Source organism: Dipodomys merriami, unplaced genomic scaffold, assembly GCF_024711535.1.
Source record: "Dipodomys merriami isolate MVZ:Mamm:240054 unplaced genomic scaffold, mDipMer1.0.p SCAF_345, whole genome shotgun sequence".
Classification (NCBI taxonomy): Eukaryota; Metazoa; Chordata; class Mammalia; order Rodentia; family Heteromyidae; genus Dipodomys; species Dipodomys merriami.
Window position 1 is genome coordinate 383,079 of NW_027204993.1, and position 20,674 is coordinate 403,752.

The 20,674-nt window shown below is 49.3% G+C and overlaps 2 protein-coding genes and 1 pseudogene across 2 annotated transcripts; 1 reads left to right on the forward strand and 2 right to left on the reverse strand.

Moving 5' to 3' along the window:
- Positions 1-2,481: 2,481 nt before the first annotated feature.
- Positions 2,482-3,966, reverse strand: LOC138803673 (PRAME family member 12-like). Its single transcript, XM_069987735.1, has one exon. It carries the CDS (start codon positions 3,964-3,966, stop codon positions 2,482-2,484), a length of 1,485 nt encoding a protein of 494 aa, XP_069843836.1.
- A 1,813-nt stretch (positions 3,967-5,779) lies between these two features.
- LOC138803674 (uncharacterized) lies at positions 5,780-10,972 on the forward strand (annotated as a pseudogene).
- Positions 10,973-14,651: 3,679 nt separating this feature from the next.
- LOC138803675 (PRAME family member 12-like) lies at positions 14,652-18,016 on the reverse strand. Its single transcript, XM_069987736.1, has 2 exons — positions 17,859-18,016; positions 14,652-16,257 (listed from the first exon to the last, which is right to left on the reverse strand). Exons 1-2 carry the CDS (start codon positions 18,014-18,016, stop codon positions 14,652-14,654), a joined length of 1,764 nt encoding a protein of 587 aa, XP_069843837.1.
- Positions 18,017-20,674: the final 2,658 nt, after the last annotated feature.

Consider the following 20,674-nt stretch of genomic DNA (forward strand, 5'->3'; position numbering starts at 1 on the left):
TATATATCATAACTCCCCATCCTTTGAGGAACGAGTGGAGGGCCTAACCCGCTGGTACAAGAGAGAACCCGTCACCATAACTCTGGCTGTCCTCATGGGAATAGGAACAGCGGCAGGCATAGCCGGGACGGGAGTAGGGAGTGCTGCTTACGTGGAAGGATATCAGCACATGCAGCAGCTAAAGGCTGCCATAACAGAAGATTTAAAGGGAATAGAAAAATACATCTCTGCACTAACAGCATCCCTCACCTCCCTGTCAGAGGTTGTGCTTCAAAATCGGAGAGGCCTGGACTTGGTTTTTATTAAAGATGGGGGTCTATGTGCAGCCCTCAAGGAGGAACGTTGTTTCTATGCTGACCACACCTGGGTGGCACTGGATTCAATGGCCAAACTTCGTGAGCGACTAGAAAAACGTAAATGGAATAAAACTGCAGAAGCCAGTTGGTTTAAAAATTGGTGGACCAGGGGCTGGGAAGGTGGCTCAGTGGTAGAACACTCGCCTTGCATGCTCGAGGCCCTGGGTTCGATTCCTCAGCCCCACATAAGCAAAAAGAAAAAAGCCGGAAGTGGCGCTGTGGCTCAAGTGGTAGAGTGCTAGCCTTGAGCTGAAGAGCTGAGGGACAGCACCCAGGCCCAGAGTTCAGGCCCCACGACCGGACCAAAAAAAAAAAATTGGTGGACCAGATCCCCTTGGCTCACTACCCTATTGTCTGCGGTAGCAGGGCCCATCATAATTTTACTTTTGCTCCTTACCTTTGGCCCCTGCATCCTCAACAGGCTGTTACAGTTCATCGCCAAAGGCTATCCAGTATACAGACCATGGTGTTAACCCAACAATACCAAGTATTAAAGACAACTGACATCCCACAAGGATAGAGACAACCTCAATTTTAAGATTAAAATTAGTCCAGAGAAGAAGTGGGGAATGAAAGATTAAAAATTACAAACCTCACTTTACATTACCATTACTAACTTGCTAACCGCTGATTTTGCTTCGGTAAATGTGCTTGCATTCTAACCCTCCTCTTCCCTGGGAAATAAAACAGGGCAGAGTCTCAAGGCCCAGATATCCGGATATCTGCCAGCCAAGATGTCCAGATATCAGCCCGCCCCAGGACAAGGACAACGGTGATAGATAGTACTTGTTTTTCAGTTTGAGTTTATATTTTTCAGTTCCAGTTCAGTTCAACAATCCCCGGGACGGACCTTCACAACGACCACCTGGCAAGACCACAAGGTAAGCCAAATGTCAACCAATCATAGGCTTGTAGCCATGTAAACCCCCCCTTAGACCAACCATGAGCCAATTGTTTCACAGAGTGTTCTATGCTAATTTTGTGGTTTTTGTCTTTACAAATGTCTGCAACCGCTGCTCAGGGCTCTCTGACTGACCGGGGCAGAGAGTCCGTTTGCGATAGAGTCAAATAAACTCCTCTTGCTTGTTGCATCTGCTGGTTTGGAGTCTTGGTTTCTGGGGTGCCCTCCTGTTGAGAAAGTATCCCAGTGAGTCTGGTGTCTTTCCAAAAGGGAATTTACACCAGAGCCTGGTCTGAATATTTCTTCTTTTTGAGTGTGTGTGTGTGTGTGTGTGTGTGTGTGTTTGTGTTTGGGCTTGAAGTCAATATCACTCCCAAAGTGCAAATGAAGTGTGCTTGGTCTTTTCAAGGCAGAGTTGATCAAATTTGAAGCAGTACAGCAGTATTGATCATTCTCATCCCTAAGTATGAAGGATCTCTGCCAGGAGATCTCTTGCGTTCATGGGACGTCATTTGATATTTGATGTTGAATTTGCCTGCGCCCTTCCTCTCCCTCCCAAATTGGATTGTCATCAGTTTAGCCTCGGTCATGAAATTATTGGCTTGTTTGTGCCAATTCTGGGACTTGAAGTGAGTGCCTGGGAGATTTCCCTGAGCTTTTGTGCTCAGTGTCAGCACTCTACTACTTGAACTATAGGCCCAGGTTTGGCCTTTTTTTAGTGGTTCCCTACAGAAGAGAATCTTGGGGACTTTCTTCCCCAGGCCAGCTTAGAACTGTGATGCTCTGATCTCTAACGGGTCGACTACCTAGAATTCTCGGCAACAAAAATACTCCCATTGCTTGGTGCTGAGAAATGACATCAATCGACTCATGCTTTTCCTTTATTTGATTTTTATTTAATGAAGTGAATGGTAGAGTAAATGACAGATAGTGTGGGATTGCACAGGACTTGAAGGTTTGCTTACAACAAGAGCAAAAACGAGATCCTGTTCCACTGCTTTCAGGCAGAGTCCACTCCAGCTTCCTGATGATGTGTACACAGGCCCCCATGGACACCAAACATGCTGAGAAAGTCCGGGGCTTAGATAACTAGGAAGTTGGGGAGAAGTTTCCCAGTCCCTGCCACGCACATTGAAAGATGGGAGTATGCCCCAGGGAGAATGTCCTTGTGTCCAGGGGTTCCTTTGTGATGCTGAGACGAGATTCCAGGAGAGAGGCTGGTGACTACACAGGCAGATCAGAAAGGCTAGGAAGCCCCTCGTGGGTGAGCATCCAGGAGCCATCGGGCCCCAGGCTGTAGAATTGGCCCTTTTGCCGGCGATGACAGAAATCAGTACAGATCTGGACCTTCTGGTGTGGCCCCGCGTCTCTCAAGGCCTGCTCCAACCGAGCCCGAACCTGGGCAAATCTTTCGGGGTCGAGGCTCCCTAGGCCCCAGTGTGGAGGGCGGTAGCTCTCCAGAGGGGCCGGGTAGAGCCCTCGGCTTAAATGGCCCAGCCTGGCAGTGTGGCGCAGCAGGTTGTGCAGGGCGGCCACGGAGATGTGGTTTCCATAGAAGCTGAGGAAGCGCAGCTGGGAGCACTGGCTCAGGGCAGGCAGCATGGCCGAGAGCTGTGCGTCAGTGATGTCACAGTGCTCCAAGGCCAGGGTCTCCAGGGTGCCGGCCACTTGCTCCAGCAAGGCTCGCAAGGGCTCAGGACTGAAGCGGCCCATGCACAAACTCCTCAGACGCAGGTGCTTGAGCTGCCTGGTGCAGGGACACTGACACAAAAATCTCAGGTCGGCTTCCTTCAGCGGACATGAGCTCAAAGACAAGGTGTTCAAAGGCGTCAGGCTGCTGAGGATGGCGGGCAGCCGTCCATACAGGAAGAAGACATCGTGCACACGAAGCTCCCGCAGATGCTGCAGCTGCCCCAGATGCACCGCATATTTGCCGGAATACCAGAGATTCCGGCGGCTGCAAGTGTAGAAGTCGACACTCATCTTGGAGAAGGTGAGCAGGCAAAGGTTCTTCATCTGGTCCAGGGAAGGAGCGAATTTTCTCATGGTTTCTCGATGCCAGAAATTGTTCACCACCAGTTCCTGGATGGAGTCCAGGCGCACCGCATGCAGAGCCTTCTGGATTTTGGAGATGGAGCCAGACAGAATCTGCAGCTTGGTAGAGCACAGCTGGACTCGTCCTTTCCTCTTCCTGGCCCACTGGAGGAGGTAGGCTTGGAAAGCATCCTGGGTGCCATCTCTGATGGTCAGGTCACTGGCGAGGATCAAGGGCTGCTCTTCAGTCCCAGCTGAAAGGCGACTGTCTGTTGGCCTTTCAGTCAGGATATGTGGAGCGGAGATTTGCGCCATGGAGGGGTATCCCCGTATCCAGATCTCAGGGTGTGCTTTCCGCAGATCGACTACTTGCAGTTTCCACCGCCTGGGGCGCTCCTTCTTGGCAAGTAGCAGCAGATCAAGCCCATCCAGGACAGCTTTGAAGGTCTCCAGGTCTGGTGACTCTGCCAGGTCCCCCAGGGGAAGGCAGGGGAAGGGCCAGGCCTGCACCATGGCCTTCAGCACCTCTGTGCGGCCCTGTGCGTAGACCTCCATGAAGAGTGGGGGGAACAGCAGCACCGGCAGATCCTCCAGGACCGAGATGGCCTGGGACTCTTTGCTCAGTAGGCTTTGCAGGGCTAGATGCTGCAGTGTGGGTGGCGTCCTGATGCTCATCTTGATGGACCACAGGTGGACCAGATGTGGAGCAGGTGTGCAGGGCTCTCGGAATCCCAGCAGGGCCGGGGACTGACTGCAGGCTCCAAGACTGTGCTGCTCATCTCTAGCCCCTTGCCATCTTTATAATCTGACCACACCCTCACCAACACTTAACTTCCAATCAGATAGCAGCTTCTGATGGGATTCCTGAGCCACACCCAGCACACCTGGACTGCCAGCCAGCCTCCTACTGGACATATTCACAGGCAGGTTCCAACACAAAAGTGACAGGATTATCAGCCCGACTCCCACTGCCCTGTTCCTCCTTCAGTGGTTAAGGCTTGGGACACCACAGCTTGCCAAACCTTCTACCTTAAGCGCTCCAGATATTCCCACAAATGGACCACTCCCCTGAGCATGCAAAGCATCCAAGAGGAACAGTCAGCCCACCTTAATCCTATCTAAAAAAGTATCTGGAATATATCTGCCAGTCATTTCTTCCCTCCCTCCTTTGTTTCCTCCCTCCCTCGGTTCTTTCCTTCCCTTTCCTTCCTTCTTGCTTTCTTGCCTTCCTTTCTCCTGTCCTTCCTTCTTTCCTTCCATCCATCCTTCCTTGTTTTCTTCCTCTCTCTGTCCCTTCCTTCCTGTCCTGTTCACTTTTTTGCAGGTCTGGGTTTTGAACTCAGGGCCCGGGTGCCATAACTGAGCTGCTTTTGTCACAGCTATTGCTCCGCCACATCATCCACGACACTTGTTACACAACACTAGAAATTCTGAAGGATAGTTTTGCCCAGTGTGTTTGAACTGTGACCCTCAGATCTCAGAATTCCTACAAGCTACGGTTCTAATAATACTAGAATATATTCTCAGGAGTTGACTGGAGATACTCTTCTCACACACCTTCTTGGCTGGCTAGCTTTGACCTGCCCTGTCATCTGATCCTCAGATGTCAGCTTCCGAAATAATGGAATAATGCAGATTAAAAGGGAATTTACACCAGAGCCTGGTCTGAATATTTCTTCTTTTTGAGTGTGTGTCTGTTTGTGTGTGTCTGTGTCCAAGTCCAGTTCAGTTCAACAATCATCGGGACGGACCTTGACAATGACCACCTGGCAAGACCACAAGCTAAGCCAAATGACAACCAATCATAGGCCTGTAACCTGTAACCCCCCACGCCCTCTTAGACCAACCATGAGCCAATTGTTTCACAAAGAGTATTCTATGCTAATTTTTGGTTTTTGCCTTTAAAAATGTCTGTAACCTCTGCTCGGGGCTCTCTGACTGACCGGGTCAGAGAGTCTGTTTGTGCAAATGTCAAGTAAACTCCTCTTGCTTGTTGCATCTGCTGGTTTGGAGTCTTGGTTTCTGGGGTGCCCTCCCATTGAGAAAGTATCCCAGTGAGGCTGTGGTCTTTCCGTTGGGGGCTCGTCCGGGATAACGGCGCCCCCAGACCCAAATTCCAAGGCCAGTTGGAGGTAAGGCAGAGCTCTAAGGTTTCGAGTCTTTCATGTTTGTCGTTTTCGTTTTACGTTCTGGGATCCAAAAGTGCCTGTACAGGACCTGAGTCTGAATCTGTATTTGGGCCAGAGAGAAAAGCAGACGTGCCCAGTACCCTGGTCCCTCCCTGGAGTCCTGCTCTAGGGTCGTCTGGAGGAAGGAGGAGATCCGAGTGTCTCTCTGTTCTGGGGAGTTAAGTTGCGGCTGGCCACTTCCATCTGTAGTTTCCTTCCTCATCTGTACTTACTGGGGCACCGGGCAGCGTTTGTCTAGTCTCGTCTGTTTCTGTTTAGTGTTGATTGTCTTTGTTGCCTGTCTTGTGGCCTTCAAAGAAATGGGGCAACAACTAACAACCCCCTTCAGCCTTATTCTAGATCACTGGAAAGAAGTCACGACCCAGGCCCACAACCTGTTGCTGGAGGTCCAGAAGAAAAAGTGGATTCGTTCCTGTTCCTCCCAATGGCCCACTCCCAATGTGGGATGGCCTTAGGAGGGCCCTTTCAATCTTGATATTCTTCTACAGGTGAAGGCTCGCGTTTTTCAGCCGGGCCCTCATGGACACCCTGATCAGGTCCCCTACATAGTCACTTGGGAAGATCTGGCCTGAGACCCCCGAAGTGGATCAAGCCTTTCCTCTCCCAGACACCAGTTCCTCTATCCGCTTCTCCGCCTTCTTCTACTCCCCTTTTCCTCTTCCCTCTGTCCCCTCTCCTCCACCCGTACCCTTACCTTCTTCCACTCGCCTTGTTTATCTTCCCTCTCTCTCATCTTCCCTCTATCCCATAAAAGAGTTGTCTCAGTTTAAAACTAAGGACTCCTCCTCCCAATCTCCCTCTGTTTTACATGATGACCAGGCGGATCTACTACTATTAGACTCCCCGCTAGTCTTGGTTCCCGGGCTGCTGCCTTATGCCCAACCTGCTCGGATTAAAGAACAAAGGGGCGCACTAGAGGTCTCCCTTTCCCCACCTGCTCCTTCTTTGGACTCCACTGAGCTGGAGGCGGGGCCCCAGACGCCACTGCTGCCTCAGCCGCCCTGGCCACCACCCAGTAGTCGTCTGCGCCTCCGCCTTTCCCTTCCAGACAGGGCCGGCCAATTTCAGTATTGGCCCTTTTCTGCTTCAGACTTATATAACTGGAAAACCCATAACCCGCCCTTTACTCAGGATCCTCAGGCCCTGACAGGCCTGATTGAATCCATTCTGCTAACCCACCAGCCCACTTGGGACTATTGTCAGAAACTCTTGCAGACGCTCCTCACCATGGAGGAACGGCAGCGAGTGTTCCTGGAGGCTCGCAAAAATGTTCCAGGAGCAGATGGCAGGCCAACGCAGTTGCCCAATGAGATCAATGAAGCGTTCCCACTAACCCGCCCAAATTGAGAGTTCAAAACCGCAGCTGGTAGGGAGCAACTCTGTCTTTATCGCCAGGTTGTATTGGCGGGTCTCAAAGGGGCCGGGAGGCACCCCACCAATTTGGCTAAGGTACGTGCGATAGTGCAGGGTTCTGAGGAAACGCCTGCGGGATTTATAGAGAGACTAATGTAAGGGTACCGTATGTATACGCCCTCTGACCCCTCTGCTGCAGACAGACAATCCGATGTCATTATGTCATTTATCGGGCAATCGGCCCCAGACATTCGGACTAAGCTACAGCGGTTGGAGGGGCTTCAGGGCTATATTTTGCAGGATTTGGTCAAGGAAGCAGAGAAAATTTTTAATAAGAGAGAAACTCAGGAAGTCAAGGAAGAAAGATTACGGAAGTTGCAGGAGGATAGAGAGGACAAGCTAGACAAGAAACGTACTAAAGAGTTAAGTAAGATCTTGGCCACCGTAGTGCAACAGCCAGAAGAGAGAGAGGCTAGGTTAGGTAGGAAGCTGGGGGACGAAAAGAGACCTCTGGTGAGCCCTGACCAGTGTGCATACTGCAAGGAAACAGGACACTGGGTCAGGAATGGCCCGAAGAAAAGGGGGCAGATGAGAGGACCCTGAAGGCTGGCACAAGTGTTGTCCCTACAGGATGATAAAGATTAGGACAGTCAGGGCCAGGAACCCCCCCCCCCGAGCCCCGGGTAACCCTTCAAGTGTGGGGCCAGCCAGTAACCTTCCTGGTTGACACTGGCGCCCACCATTCGGTCCTAACACGATCAGGAGGTCCCCTGAGTTCTAAGACATCTTTGGTGCAGGGGACCACAGGAGGGAAAATGTACCGATGGACAACTGAACGAAAAGTTCACCTCGGAACAGGGTTAGTCACTCACTCGTTCCTCCTAATTCCAGACTGCCCCTATCCGTTGTTGGGGAGGGACCTCCTCTCAAAGGTAGGGGCCCAGATTTATTTCCAAGGAAAAGGGGCCTCCATTAGGGGACCCCAAGGACAGCCCCTCCAAGTCCTAACCTTACACCTGGAGGATGAACATCGGTTACATGAAAGCCCTCAGTCAGCCTTGATAGAACCCCAATGGTTATCAGATTTTCCCCAGGCATGGGCGGAGACTGTGGGAATGGGACTGGCTAGGAACCAGCCTCCCATGGTCATTGGACTTAAAGCTTCGGCTACCCCGGTGATGATACATCAGTATCCACGAAGCAGGGAAGCCAAAAATGGAATTAGGCCGCATATACAAAGACTGCTCCAATTGGGTATCCTAAAACCATGCCAATCTCCATGGAACACCCCCTTATTGCCCATGAAAAAGCCTGGGATGGGAGACTACCATCCAGTGCAGGACTTGAGGGAAGTGAACCAGAGAACAGAGGACATACATCCTACGGTGCCTAATCCCTACAACTTACTAAGTACGCTGCCCCCAAGCCACACATGGTATACAGTGTTAGATTTAAAGGATGCCTTCTGTTGCATGAGGCTAATCCCTCAGAGTCAACTGATCTTTGCTTTTGAATGGAGAGATCCAGAATCAGATTTTTCAGGACAGCTCACAGGGACCAGATTGCCACAAGGATTTAAAAACTCCCCGACCCTGTTTGACGAGGCTCTACACCAGGACCTGGCTGATTTCAGAGTCAACCCCCCTCATTCAGCCTTTTACAATATGTAGATGACCTGCTCCTAGCGGCTGGAAATCAAAATGACTGCCTAAAAGGTACTGGGGCCCTTTTAAAGAGGCTGGAGGAGTTGGGATATAGAGCCTCAGCCAAAAAGGCCCAAATCTGTGTCCAACAAGTGAGCTATCTAAGCTATAAGCTGAAAGGAGGGCAGAGGTAGCCAACAGAGAGTCGTAAACAAGCCATCACCCAGATCCCAACGCCCACAAGTGCACGGGCCCTGAGGGAGTTCTTGGGAAGGGCTGGATTCTGTCGCCTGTGGATACTAGGCTTCACAGACTTAGCAGCCCCTCTATATCCTCTCACTAAGGCCACTGTCCCATTTCGGTGGGAGAAAGAACAACAACAGGCTTTCGATCGGATTAAAAAGGCCTTATTATCAGCTCCTGCCTTGGGTCTCCTTGATGTGACCAAGCCGTTCACCCTATATGTGGATGAACGACAGGGAATCGCAAAAGGAGTCTTGACTCAAAAACTGGGGCCCTGGAAAAGACTGGTGGCCTACTTTTCAAAGAAACTGGACAGTGTGGCGGCCGGGTGGGCCCCATGTCTGCGTATCATTGCAGCTGTGGCCGTGTTGGTAAAAGCCTCTGATAAGCTAACCTTGGGACAGCCCTTGACAGTGATGGCCCTCCATGCCTTAGAGACAGTTATTTGCCAGCCCCCTGACCATTGGCTTTCAAACACTCATATCATCCATTACCAAACAATGCTGTTAAATCCCGATCGGATTCAGTTCGGGGCCGTGGTCTCTCTCAACCCAGCAACTCTACTTCCGGACTCAGACTCTCATCTCTCCATCGAACATGATTGTCATCAAATCCTGGCGGAGGTGCACGGGACCCGTGAGCACTTGACGGACCAGCCCCTTCCAGATGCTGAACACTCCTGGTATACGGATGGGAGCAGTTTCCTGCATAAAGGTGAGCGGAAGGCGGGGGCAACAGTGGTAGATGGGACCACAGTCATGTGGGCATCGGCCCTAGAGCCCTGGACATCAGCACAGAGGGCCGAACTCATGGTCCTGACACAGGCATTGACAAAGGCCCGGGAAAACAAAGTCAACATTTATACAGACAGCCGGCATGCTTTTGCTACCGCACTTGTTCATGGAGAAATTTATTGAAGTTGAGGCCTGTTAACCTCGGGAGGAAAAAGACATTAAAAACAAAAAGGAAATCCTAGACCTCCTGCAGGCCCTCATCCTACCTAAAAAGGTGAGCATCATCCATTGTCCAGGCCACCATGTAGAGAGGGACCCTGTAGCAGTAGGGAACAGGATGGCGGATGAAACTGCTAAGGCGGTGGCCTTACAGAACCAAACCTTTGTTTTGGTCACATCACGAGAACGACAGCCAAACAAACAGCCTCTCTTCCAGTATTCAGATCAGGATGTGGAAACAGCCAAAAAGTTAAAGGCAATCTCTAATGACTCAACTGGGACATGGGAATATAAAAACAGGACTATATTGCCCCAAAAGGATGCGAGGAGGCTGGTTACCTACTTACACAGGTGGACCCACTTGGGTTACAAAAAGTTGGAGACTCTTTTACAGAGGGAGGAGCAGTTTCATTACATTCCAGATCTGCCAAGGTTAATGCAGGCCGATTCCAAGCGCCCACTGGAGTCAGAATGAGAGAACGACCCGGCACCAACTGGGAGGTCGATTTCACCGAAATTAAGCCTGGCAGGTATGGGGCAAAATATCTCCTAGTTTTTGTAGATACCTTCTCCGGCTGGACAGAAGCCTTCCGCACTAAACAAGAGACTGTGCAAGTGGTAGTCAAGAAGAGTTTGGAAGAAATTTTTCCTCGATTCGGGCTCCCTGACATCAAAGGGTCAGATAACGGCCCTGCTTTGTCTCCCAGGTAAGTCAGATGGTGGCCACGCTTTTGGGGATAGATTGGAAATTACATTGTGCTTATTGCCCCCAAAGTTCAGGACAGGTAGAACAAATGAATAGGACAATTAAAGAGACCCTAACCAAATTAGCCCTAGAAACTGGCATTAAAACTGGGTCCAACTCCTTCCCATGGCCTTGTTTAGAGCTTGTAACACCCCGGCAAGCCATTGAGTAACCCCCTGTGAAATCCTATATGGGGGACCCCCTTCCATAGCAGCCTTCCTTGACCCTGCCATTGATTCTTTTGCAAATACCCAAAGTTTACAGGCGCGGCTGCGAGCTCTGCAACTCATCCAGGGACAGGTGTGGAAACCTTTGGCTGCTGTCTACATGACAGGAAGTTCCATTATCCCATACGCCTTCCAGATCGGCGATGAGGTGTACGTGAGGAGACACCAATCCAAAACTCTTGAGCCGCGGTGGAAAGGCCCGTACACTGTGCTGCTGACCACACCTACTGCGCTAAAGGTAGACGGGATTGCCGCCTGGATCCATGCCTCCCATGTCAAGTGTGTGCCGCCTGAGGATGAGAAGGACCCCGCAGAGCCACCCAAATGAAAGCTGCAGTGCACTCAAAATCCTCTCAAGATAAGACTCTTAAAAACTGTTTAATATTCCTTGCTGTTGTAACCTTAGTAGCTGAGGGACAAAGGGTCCACCCCCTGGCAGGCATAAATTCAAACCCACACTTTCCCCAAAACCAGACATGGCAGGTAGTAAATGAACATGGAAGTATAATCTGCTCCACCTCCAACGTAGCCCCTCTCTGGACATGGTGGCCTGACCTAGAACCAATCTTTTGCATACCGCTCGCTACTGGGGTTCATGGCAGCCAGGCTGCAGCACGTTGGGGAGATGGGGCCCAGGGAGGTTTCCCAATCTATGTCTGCCCAAGTCATCAAGACCCTAGACTCAAATCTAAATGTGGGAAGAAAAAAGATTATTTTTGTAAGGCCTGGGGCTGTGAGACCACAGGCGATACCTACTGGAACCCCTCATCCTCCTGGAACTATATCACGGTTAAGAGGTTCAGTGGGCAAGGGGGAAAAGGAAACTGTGTCGACGAAAGCTGCCAACGGTGGTGCGTAAAGCTTACTGTAAAATTCACTAATAAGGGAAAAGTGCCTAACCTGGCCTGGGGGACTGGTCTCACCTGGGGGGTTAGGCTGGGCACGCGGGGTGGTGACGTGGGCGGGCGAATAAGTATCCGCCTTCGGGTAAAGAGCATGAACCCCCTCCCATTGGCACCCAACCCCACTCTAGAAAGGAGACCCCTTTTCCCAAGCCAGCCACCCAACCATACCCTCCCGAGAGCTACTGCCGACACAGAGCTGCCCCTGATGCTCCCCTTATATAACCTGATTAAGGGAGCCTATGCTGCCCTCAACTCCACCAAGAGCAACCTCACTCGGTCCTGTTGGCTTTGCCTTTCCGAGGCACCCCCTTATTATGAAGGAACAGCCTACAATGGCACCTACAACATAACTTCCTCATGCCCCTGGGGACAGCAAAGTACTAGCAAGCTAACTTTATCTGAAGTGTCAGGTCAGGGACTATGTCTTGGGACACCACCCTCTAAAAAGAGCCGGCTTTGTACTCACACTGAAAAGGTTACGGCTATTACAGGCAAATACTTAGTGCCCACAGATGGAGGGTGGTGGGCCTGTAACACCGGTTTAACCCCTTGTGTTTCACCAATGCTGATAAAGCAGACTAGTTTCTGTGTTCTAGTACATTTGTATCCTCGAGTTATATATCATAACTCCCCATCCTTTGAGGAACCAGTGGAGGCCCTAACCCACTGGTACAAGAGAGAACCCGTCACCATAACTCTGGCTGTCCTCATGGGAATAGGAACAGCGGCAGGCATAGCCGGGACGGGAGTAGGGAGTGCTGCTTACATGGAAGGATATCAGCACATGCAGCAGCTAAAGGCTGCCATAACAGAAGATTTAAAGCGAATAGAAAAATACATCTCCGCAATAACAACATCCCTCTTCTCCCTGTCAGAGAATGTGCTGCAAAATCGGAGAGGCCTGGACTTGGTTTTTATTAAAGATGGGGGACTATGTGCAGCCCTCAAGGAGGAACGTTGTTTCTATGCTGACCACACCGGGGTGGCACGGGATTCAATGGCCAAACTTCGTGAGCGACTAGAAAAACGTAAATGGAATAAAACTGCAGAAGCCAGTTGGTTTAAAAATTGGTGGACCAGGGGCTGGGAAGGTGGCTCAGTGGTAGAACACTCGCCTTGCATGCTCGAGGCCCTGGGTTCGATTCCTCAGCCCCACATAAGCAAAAAGAAAAAAGCCGGAAGTGGCGCTGTGGCTCAAGTGGTAGAGTGCTAGCCTTGAGCTGAAGAGCTGAGGGACAGCACCCAGGCCCAGAGTTCAGGCCCCACGACCGGACCAAAAAAAAAAATTGGTGGACCAGATCCCCTTGGCTCACTACCCTATTGTCTGCGGTAGCAGGGCCCATCATAATTTTACTTTTGCTCCTTACCTTTGGCCCCTGCATCCTCAACAGGCTGTTACAGTTCATCGCCAAAGGCTATCCAGTATACAGACCATGGTGTTAACCCAACAATACCAAGTATTAAAGACAACTGACATCCCACAAGTATAGAGACAACCTCAATTTTAAGATTAAATTTAGTCCAGAGAAGAAGTGGGGAATGAAAGATTAAAAATTAAAAACCTCACTTTACCATTACCATTACTAACTTGCTAACCGCTGATTTTGCTTCAGTAAATGTGCTTGCATTCAGACCCCCCACTTCACTGAGAAATAAAACTGGGCAGAGTCTCAAGGCCCAGATATCCGGATATCGGCCGGCCTAGATGTCCGGATGTCAGCCGGCCACAGGACAAGGACAACGGTTATAGATAGTACATGTTCTTCAGTTTGAGTTTATGTTTTTCAGTTCCAGTTCAGTTCAACAATCCCCGGGACGGACCTTGACAACGACCACGGGGCAAGACCACAAGCTAAGCCAAATGTCAACCAATCATAGGCCTGTAGCCATGTAAACCCCCCCTTAGACCAACCATGAGCCAATTGTTTCACAGAGTGTTCTATGCTAATTTTCTGGGTTTTGCATTTAAAAATGTCTGTAACCTCTGCTCGGGGCTCTTTGACTGACCGGGGCAGAGAGTCAGTTTGCGCGAAAGTCAAGTAAACTCCTCTTGCTTGTTGCATCTGCTGGTTTGGAGTCGTGATTTCTGGGGTGCCCTCCCATTGAGAAAGTATCCCAGTGAGTCTGGGGTTTATCAAAAAGGGAATTTACACCAGAGCCTGGTCTGAATATATTTTCTTTTTGAGTGTGTGTGTGTGTGTGTGTGTGTGTGTGTGTGTGCGTGTGTGTGTGTGTGTTTGGGCTTGAAGTCAATATCACTCCCCAAAGTGCCAATGTAGTGTGGTTTGTCTTTTCAAGGCAGAGATGATCAAATTTGAAGCAGTATTGATCATTCTCATAACTAAGTATGAAGGATCTCTGCCAGGAGTTCTCTTACGTTCATGGGACGTCATTTGATATTTGATGTTGAATTTCCCTGCGCCCTTGCTCTCCCTCCCAAATTGGATTGTTATCAGTTTGGCCTCGGTCATGAAATTATTGGCTTGTTTGTGCCAATTCTGGGACTTGAAGTGAGTGCCTGGGAGTTTTCCCTGAGCTTTTGTGCTCAGTGTCAGCACTCTACTACTTGAACTATAGGCCCAGGTTTGGCCTTTTTTGGTGGTTCCCTAGAGAAGAGAATCTTGGGGACTTTCTTCCCCAGGCCAGCTTAGAACTGTGATGCTCCGATCTCTGATGGGTCGACTACCTAGAATTCTCGGCAACAAATATACTCCCATTGCTTGGTGCTGAGAAATGACATCAATCGACTCATGGTTTTCCTTTATTTGATTTTTATTTAATGAAGTGAAGGGTAGAGTAAATGACAGGTAGTGTGGGATTGCACAGGACTTTAAGGTTTGCTTACAAAAAGAGCGAAAACGAGATGATGTTCCAGTTCTTTCAGGCAGAGTCCACTCCAGCTTCCTGATGATGTGTACACAGGCCCCATGGACACCAACCATGCTGAGAAAGTCCGGGGCTTGGATAACTAGGAAGTTGGGGAGAAGTTTCCCAGTCCCTGCCACGTACATTGAAAGATGGGAGTTTGCCCCAGGGAGAATGTCCTTGTGTCCAGGGGTTCCTTGTGATGCTGAGGCGAGATTCCAGGAGAGAGGCTGGTGACTACATAGGCAGATCAGAAAGGCTAGGAAGCCCCTCGTGGGTGAGCATCCAGGAGCCATCGGGCCCCAGGCTGTAGAATTGGCCCTTTTGCCGGCGATGACAGAAATCAGTACAGATCTGGACCTTCTGGTTTGGCCCCATGTCTCTCAAGGCCTGCTCCAACCGAGCCCGAACCTGGGCAAATCTTTCGGGGTCGAGGCTCCCTAGGCCCCAGTGTGGAGGGCGGTAGCTCTCCAGAGGGGCCGGGTAGAGCCCTCGGCTTAAATGGCCCAGCCTGGCAGTGTGGCGCAGCAGGTTGTGCAGGGCGGCCACGGAGATGTGGTTTCCATAGAAGCTGAGGAAGCGCAGCTGGGAGCACTGGCTCAGGGCAGGCAGCATGGCCGAGAGCTGTGCGTCAGTGATGTCACAGTGCTCCAAGGCCAGGGTCTCCAGGGTGCCGGCCACTTGCTCCAGCAGGGCGCGCAGGGGCTCAGGACTGAAGCGGCCCATGCACACACTCCTCAGACGCAGGTGCTTGAGCTGCCTGGTGCAGGGACACTGGCACAAAAATCTCAGGTCGGCTTCCTTCAGCGGACATGAGCTCAAAGACAAGGTGTTCAAAGGCGTCAGGCTGCTGAGGATGGCGGGCAGCCGTCCATACAGGAAGAAGACATCGTGCACACGAAGCTCCCGCAGATGCTGCAGCTGCCCCAGATGCACCGCATATTTGCCGGAATACCAGAGATTCCGGCGGCTGCAAGTGTAGAAGTCGACACTCATCTTGGAGAAGGTGAGCAGGCAAAGGTTCTTCATCTGGTCCAGGGAAGGAGCGAATTTTCTCATGGTTTCTCGATGCCAGAAATTGTTCACCACCAGTTCCTGGATGGAGTCCAGGCGCACCGCATGCAGAGCCTTCTGGATTTTGGAGATGGAGCCAGACAGAATCTGCAGCTTGGTAGAGCACAGCTGGACTCGTCCTTTCCTTTTCCTGGCCCACTGGAGGAGGTAGGCTTGGAAAGCATCCTGGGTGCCATCTCTGATGGTCAGGTCACTGGCGAGAATCAAGGGCTGCTCTTCGGTCCCAACTGAAAGGCGACTGTCTGTTGGCCTTTCAGTCAGGACATGTGGAGCGGAGATTTGCGCCATGGAGGGGTATCCCCGTATCCAGATCTCAGGGTGTGCTTTCCGCAGATCGACTACTTGCAGTTTCCACCGCCTGGGGCGCTCCTTCTTGGCAAGTAGCAGCAGATCAAGCCCATCCAGGACAGCTTTGAAGGTCTCCAGGTCTGGTGACTCTGCCAGGTCCCCCAGGGGAAGGCAGGGGAAGGGCCAGGCCTGCACCATGGCCTTCAGTACCTCTGTGCGGCCCTGTGCGTAGACCTCCATGGAGAGTGGGGCGAACAGCAGCACCGGCACATCCTCCAGGACTGAGATGGCCTGGGACTCTTTGCTCAGTAGGCTTTGCAGGGCTAGATGCTGCAGTGTGGGTGGCGTCCTGATGCTCATCTTGATGGACCACAGGTGGACCAGATGTGGAGCAGGTGTGCAGGGCTCTCGGAATCCCAGCAGGACAGGGGACTGACTGCAGGCTCCAAGACTGTGCTGCTCATCTCTAGCCCCTTGCCATCTTTATAATCTGACCACACCCTCACCAACACTTAACTTCCAATCAGATAGCAGCTTCTGATGGGATTCCTGAGTCACACCCAGCACAGCTGGAGAGCCAGCCAGCCTCCTACTGGACATATTCCCAGGCAGGTTCCAACACAAAAGTGACAGGATTATCAGCCCGACTCCCACTGCCCTGTTCCTCCTTCAGTGGTTAACGCTTGGGACACCACAGCTTGCCAAACCTTCTACATTAAGCGCTCCAGATATTCCCACAAATGGACCACTCCCCTGAGCATGCAAAGCATCCAAGAGGAGCAGTCAGCCCACCTTAATCCTATCTAACAATGTATCTGAAATATCTCTCCTGTCATTTCTTCCCTCCCTTCTTCGCTTCCTCCCTCCCTTGGTTCTTTCCTTCCCTTTCCTTCCTTCTTGCCTTCTTGCCTTCCTTTCTCCCGGTCTTCCTTCTTGCCTTCCATCCATCCTTCCTTGTTTTCTTCCCCTCTCTCTCCCTTCCTTCCTGTCCTGTTCACTTTTTTGCAGGTCTGGGTTTTGAACTCAGGACCTGGGTGCCATAACTGAGCTGCTTTTGTCACAGCTATTGCTCAACCACATCATCCACAACTCTTGTTACACAACACTAGAAATTCTGAAGGATAGTTTTGCCCAGTGTGTTTGACCTGTGACCCTCACATCTCAGAGTTCCTACAAGCTACGGTTTTAAGAATGCTAGAATATATTCTCAGGAATTGACTGGAGATACTCTTCTCACACACCTTCTTGGCTGGCTAGCTTTGACCTGCCCTGTCATCTGATCCTCAGATGTCAGCTTCCGAAATAATGGAATAATGCAGATTAAAAGGGAATTTACACCAGAGCCTGGTCTGAATATTTCTTCTTTTTGAGTGTGTGTCTGTGTGTGTGTGTCTGTGTTCAGTTCCAGTTCAGTTCAACAATCCCCGGGTCGGACCTTGACAACGACCACCTGGCAAGACTACAAGCTAAGCCAAATGACAACCAATCATAGGCCTGTAGCCTGTAACCCCCCCCCCTTAGACCAACCATTAGCCAATTGTTTCACAAAGAGTGTTCTATGTTAATTTTTGGTTTTTTGCCTTTAAAAGTGTCTGTAACCTCTGCTCGGGGCTTTCTGACTGACCGGGTCAGAGAGTCTGTTTGTGCAAATGTCAAGTAAACTGCTCTTGCTTGTTGCATCTGCTGGTTTGGAATCTTGGTTTCTGGGGTGCCCACTCGTTGAGAAATTATCCAAGTGAGGCTGTGGTCTCTCCGTTGGGGGCTCGTCCGGGATAACAGCGCCCCCAGACCCAAATTCCAAGGCCAGTTGGAGGTAAGGCAGAGCTCTAAGGTTTCGTGTCTTTCATGTTTGTCGTTTTTGTTTTACGTTCTGGGATCCAAAAGTGCCTGTACAGGACCTGAGTCTGAATCTGTATTTGGGCCAGAGAGAAAAACAGACGTGCCCAGTACCCTGGTCCCACCCTGGAGTCCTGCTCCAGGGTCGTCTGGAGGAAGGAGGAGATCCGAGTGTCTCTCTGTTCTGGGGAGTTAAGTTGTGGCTGGCCACTTCCATCTGTAGTTTCCTTCCTCATCTGTACTTACTCGGGCACCGCGCAGCATTTGTCTAGTCTCATCTGTTTCTCTTTAGCGTTGATTGTCTTTGTTGTCTGTCTTGTGGCCTTCAACGAAAAGGGGCAACAACTAACAACCCCCTTAAGCCTGACTAAACTCTTGTCCTCCACATCCTCAGATAAACCCATATTTAACTAGTAGACCCTATCCCCCATTGTGCACACACTTAATCCACAAATTAATTACTCAATTCAAAACCTCTGAGACTTAAATTCCTTAATAGCAGTACTACCTCTTTATACCTATATAATATTTTAAGCATTTTTGTAAGTTTTTCACATCTCCTCTATGTCTCTACCCTTCTCTCAATATACTCACATAACTCTCTAAATAGATTGTCTCAATCTCCATAATAACTTTAATTTTTACGCTTCTATTTTTTTCTGGTCTCTTTTCATTTCCCTTTCCCTTTCTTCTTTTTCTCTCTCTCTACTTGCATCCTACCCAATCTATTTCCTGCATTGAGATTAGGACATAGTTAACTGTCCCTGTGCCTCCCCACACCAATCTCTTCCTATTTTTTACTCACATCTCTCCATAACCCTAATAATTACTGGTTTTCCAAATTCTTCTATGTGGTTCGAAGCCCATTAACATATAGTTGTTTGATGTTGAATAGATGTATCTGTTGAACTAGATTGTACCTGTAGACTATTGACTGTACAAATGCAAACTTTGGTTGATGGTTGCCTTAAGATAGTGTTCTAGCACAAAACTGGTGCTATTTTCATTTCAAATGGGCAGAGTAAGCCGGAAAAACATAAGAAAAATGGCATATCCGGATATCTCAATTCCCAATCTTGATAATCAGGGGTCAGAACAGATAATGAATAATCCAGAGGAGAGTTCCCAAATAGCTCTACAAACACTGCTGGCAAATATGATAAATGAGAAGTTTGACAACTTACAAAGGACTCTGTATGAGCGTGAAAGGGAGAGATAGGAGGCATCCCAGAAGTTTGTACAGGAATATCATAACCGTGAGGAAGCTACTCAAAAACTGATACAGGATTTGTGTGAGCAACTTGAGAATATTCAAAGAGAAAGGAAGGAATGGCGTGAGCAGGCTGAGAACACTCAAAGAGAACTGAAGGAATCCCATGAACGGGAGGAAGCTAAACAAAGAGTAATACATGAATTGAGAGACCAGGTAGAGAATACACAAAGATCATTAAAGGCATTCATGGAATCCATTAAAAAGAGCTGAAGGAAGTCAGGGAGACCACAAAGGGAATGCTGAATGGAACCCAACAGAAGGAATGGGAGTCCAAAGAAACCATAACCAATCAACTAAGTGATTTGAGAACAAACACTGAACACCAAATTAAGGAAGTGAAGAAATTCATACAAGACCTAAAACAGAGCTTCAACAAAGAATTTGAAGGCATCAAGCTGACCAATTAGAAGGAAACGAGATAAAAAAACAAAGTAGAGAGTCTTGACTTGACAGCAGGTTAGACCATGCAGAAGATCGAATCTCAGGGATTGAAGACAGCCTAGATATTATGGAGAAAGAACATACAACCATCCAAGACAAGTCAAAGAAATATGATAGATCTATCCAACACCTGGAAGACACCATCAGAAAGCCTAATCTAAGGATAATGGGTGTAGAGGAGCACCTAGAAACAGAAGTTAATGGTCTAGGAAATTTGTTTAACAGGATCCTAGCAGAGAACTTCCCAAACATGCAAAAAGATAGGCCTATTCAGATACAAGAAGCTTTTAGAACCCCAAATAGACCAGACCAGAACAGGACATCCCACCGTCACATTATAATCCACACAAGATCCACACAGACCAAGGAAAAGATCCTGAAAGCTGTCAAGGAGAAAAGGATAATCACCTATAAAGGGAAACCAATCAGAATCACCTCAGATATCTCAGCAGAGACAATCAAAGCAAGAAGAGCCTGGAATGATGTATGCCATGCCCTAAAAACAAACAACTATCAACCAAGAATACTGTACCCAGCTAAACTCTCCTTCATAACTGATGGCCAAATAAAAACCTTCCATAGCAAAGAAAAATTGAAACAATACATCTCCACCAAACCAGCACTACAAAAGATTCTTAAAGACGTCCTACACATAGAAAACCAACAAGACCACAATAAAGGCCAAGAAACTGCACCCAAACTGAGAATCCAAGAACCATAGGAAGAACCCAGTTTTCACAGCCCCCAAGAAGGTGGATAGCATGGCTGGAACTCCCAAATACCTCTCAGTTCTATCTCTTAACGTTAACAGACTGAACTCTCCAATTAAGCGACACAGACTGTCTAGTTGGATTAAAAAACAAGACCCTTCTATCTGCTGCCTGCAGGAGTCACATCTTGCCCATAAAAACAAACACATTTTCAATGTTAAAGGCTGGAACAAAATCTACCAAGCAAACGGCTCCCATAAACAGGCTGGAGTTGCAATCCTAATATCAGATAAAATAGACTTCAAATTAAAATTCGTGAGAAGAGATAAAGAAGGTCGCTACATACTAATTAAAGGATCTCTCCTTCAGGAGGATATTTCAATTCTAAATATCTATTCGCCAAACAATGGAGCACCCAAATTTATCCAAGAAACACTACTTTCCCTCAAATCCCATATAGATCCGAAGACATTAATTGTTGGGGATTTTAACACACCACTCTCCCCACTAGATAGATCAACTCGGCAAAAACTCAACAGAGAAACTGAAGATCTAAACAGCTGCATAGATCAACTAGACTTAATAGACATCTACCGAACATTTCACCCAACAGCATCAGAATACACGTTTTTCTCAGC

Bases quoted from the DNA above. Each gene is read 5' to 3' on its own strand.
- LOC138803673 (XM_069987735.1), bottom strand. From the start codon at position 3,966: ATGAGCATCAGGACGCCACCCACACTGCAGCATCTAGCCCTGCAAAGC.
- LOC138803675 (XM_069987736.1), bottom strand. From the start codon at position 18,016: ATGGGTTTATCTGAGGATGTGGAGGACAAGAGTTTAGTCAGGCTTAAG. The intron at 16,258-17,858 runs GTAAGTACAGAT...CAGATTATAAAG, and splicing joins AAATGCTGCGCGGTGCCCGA to ATGGCAAGGGGCTAGAGATG.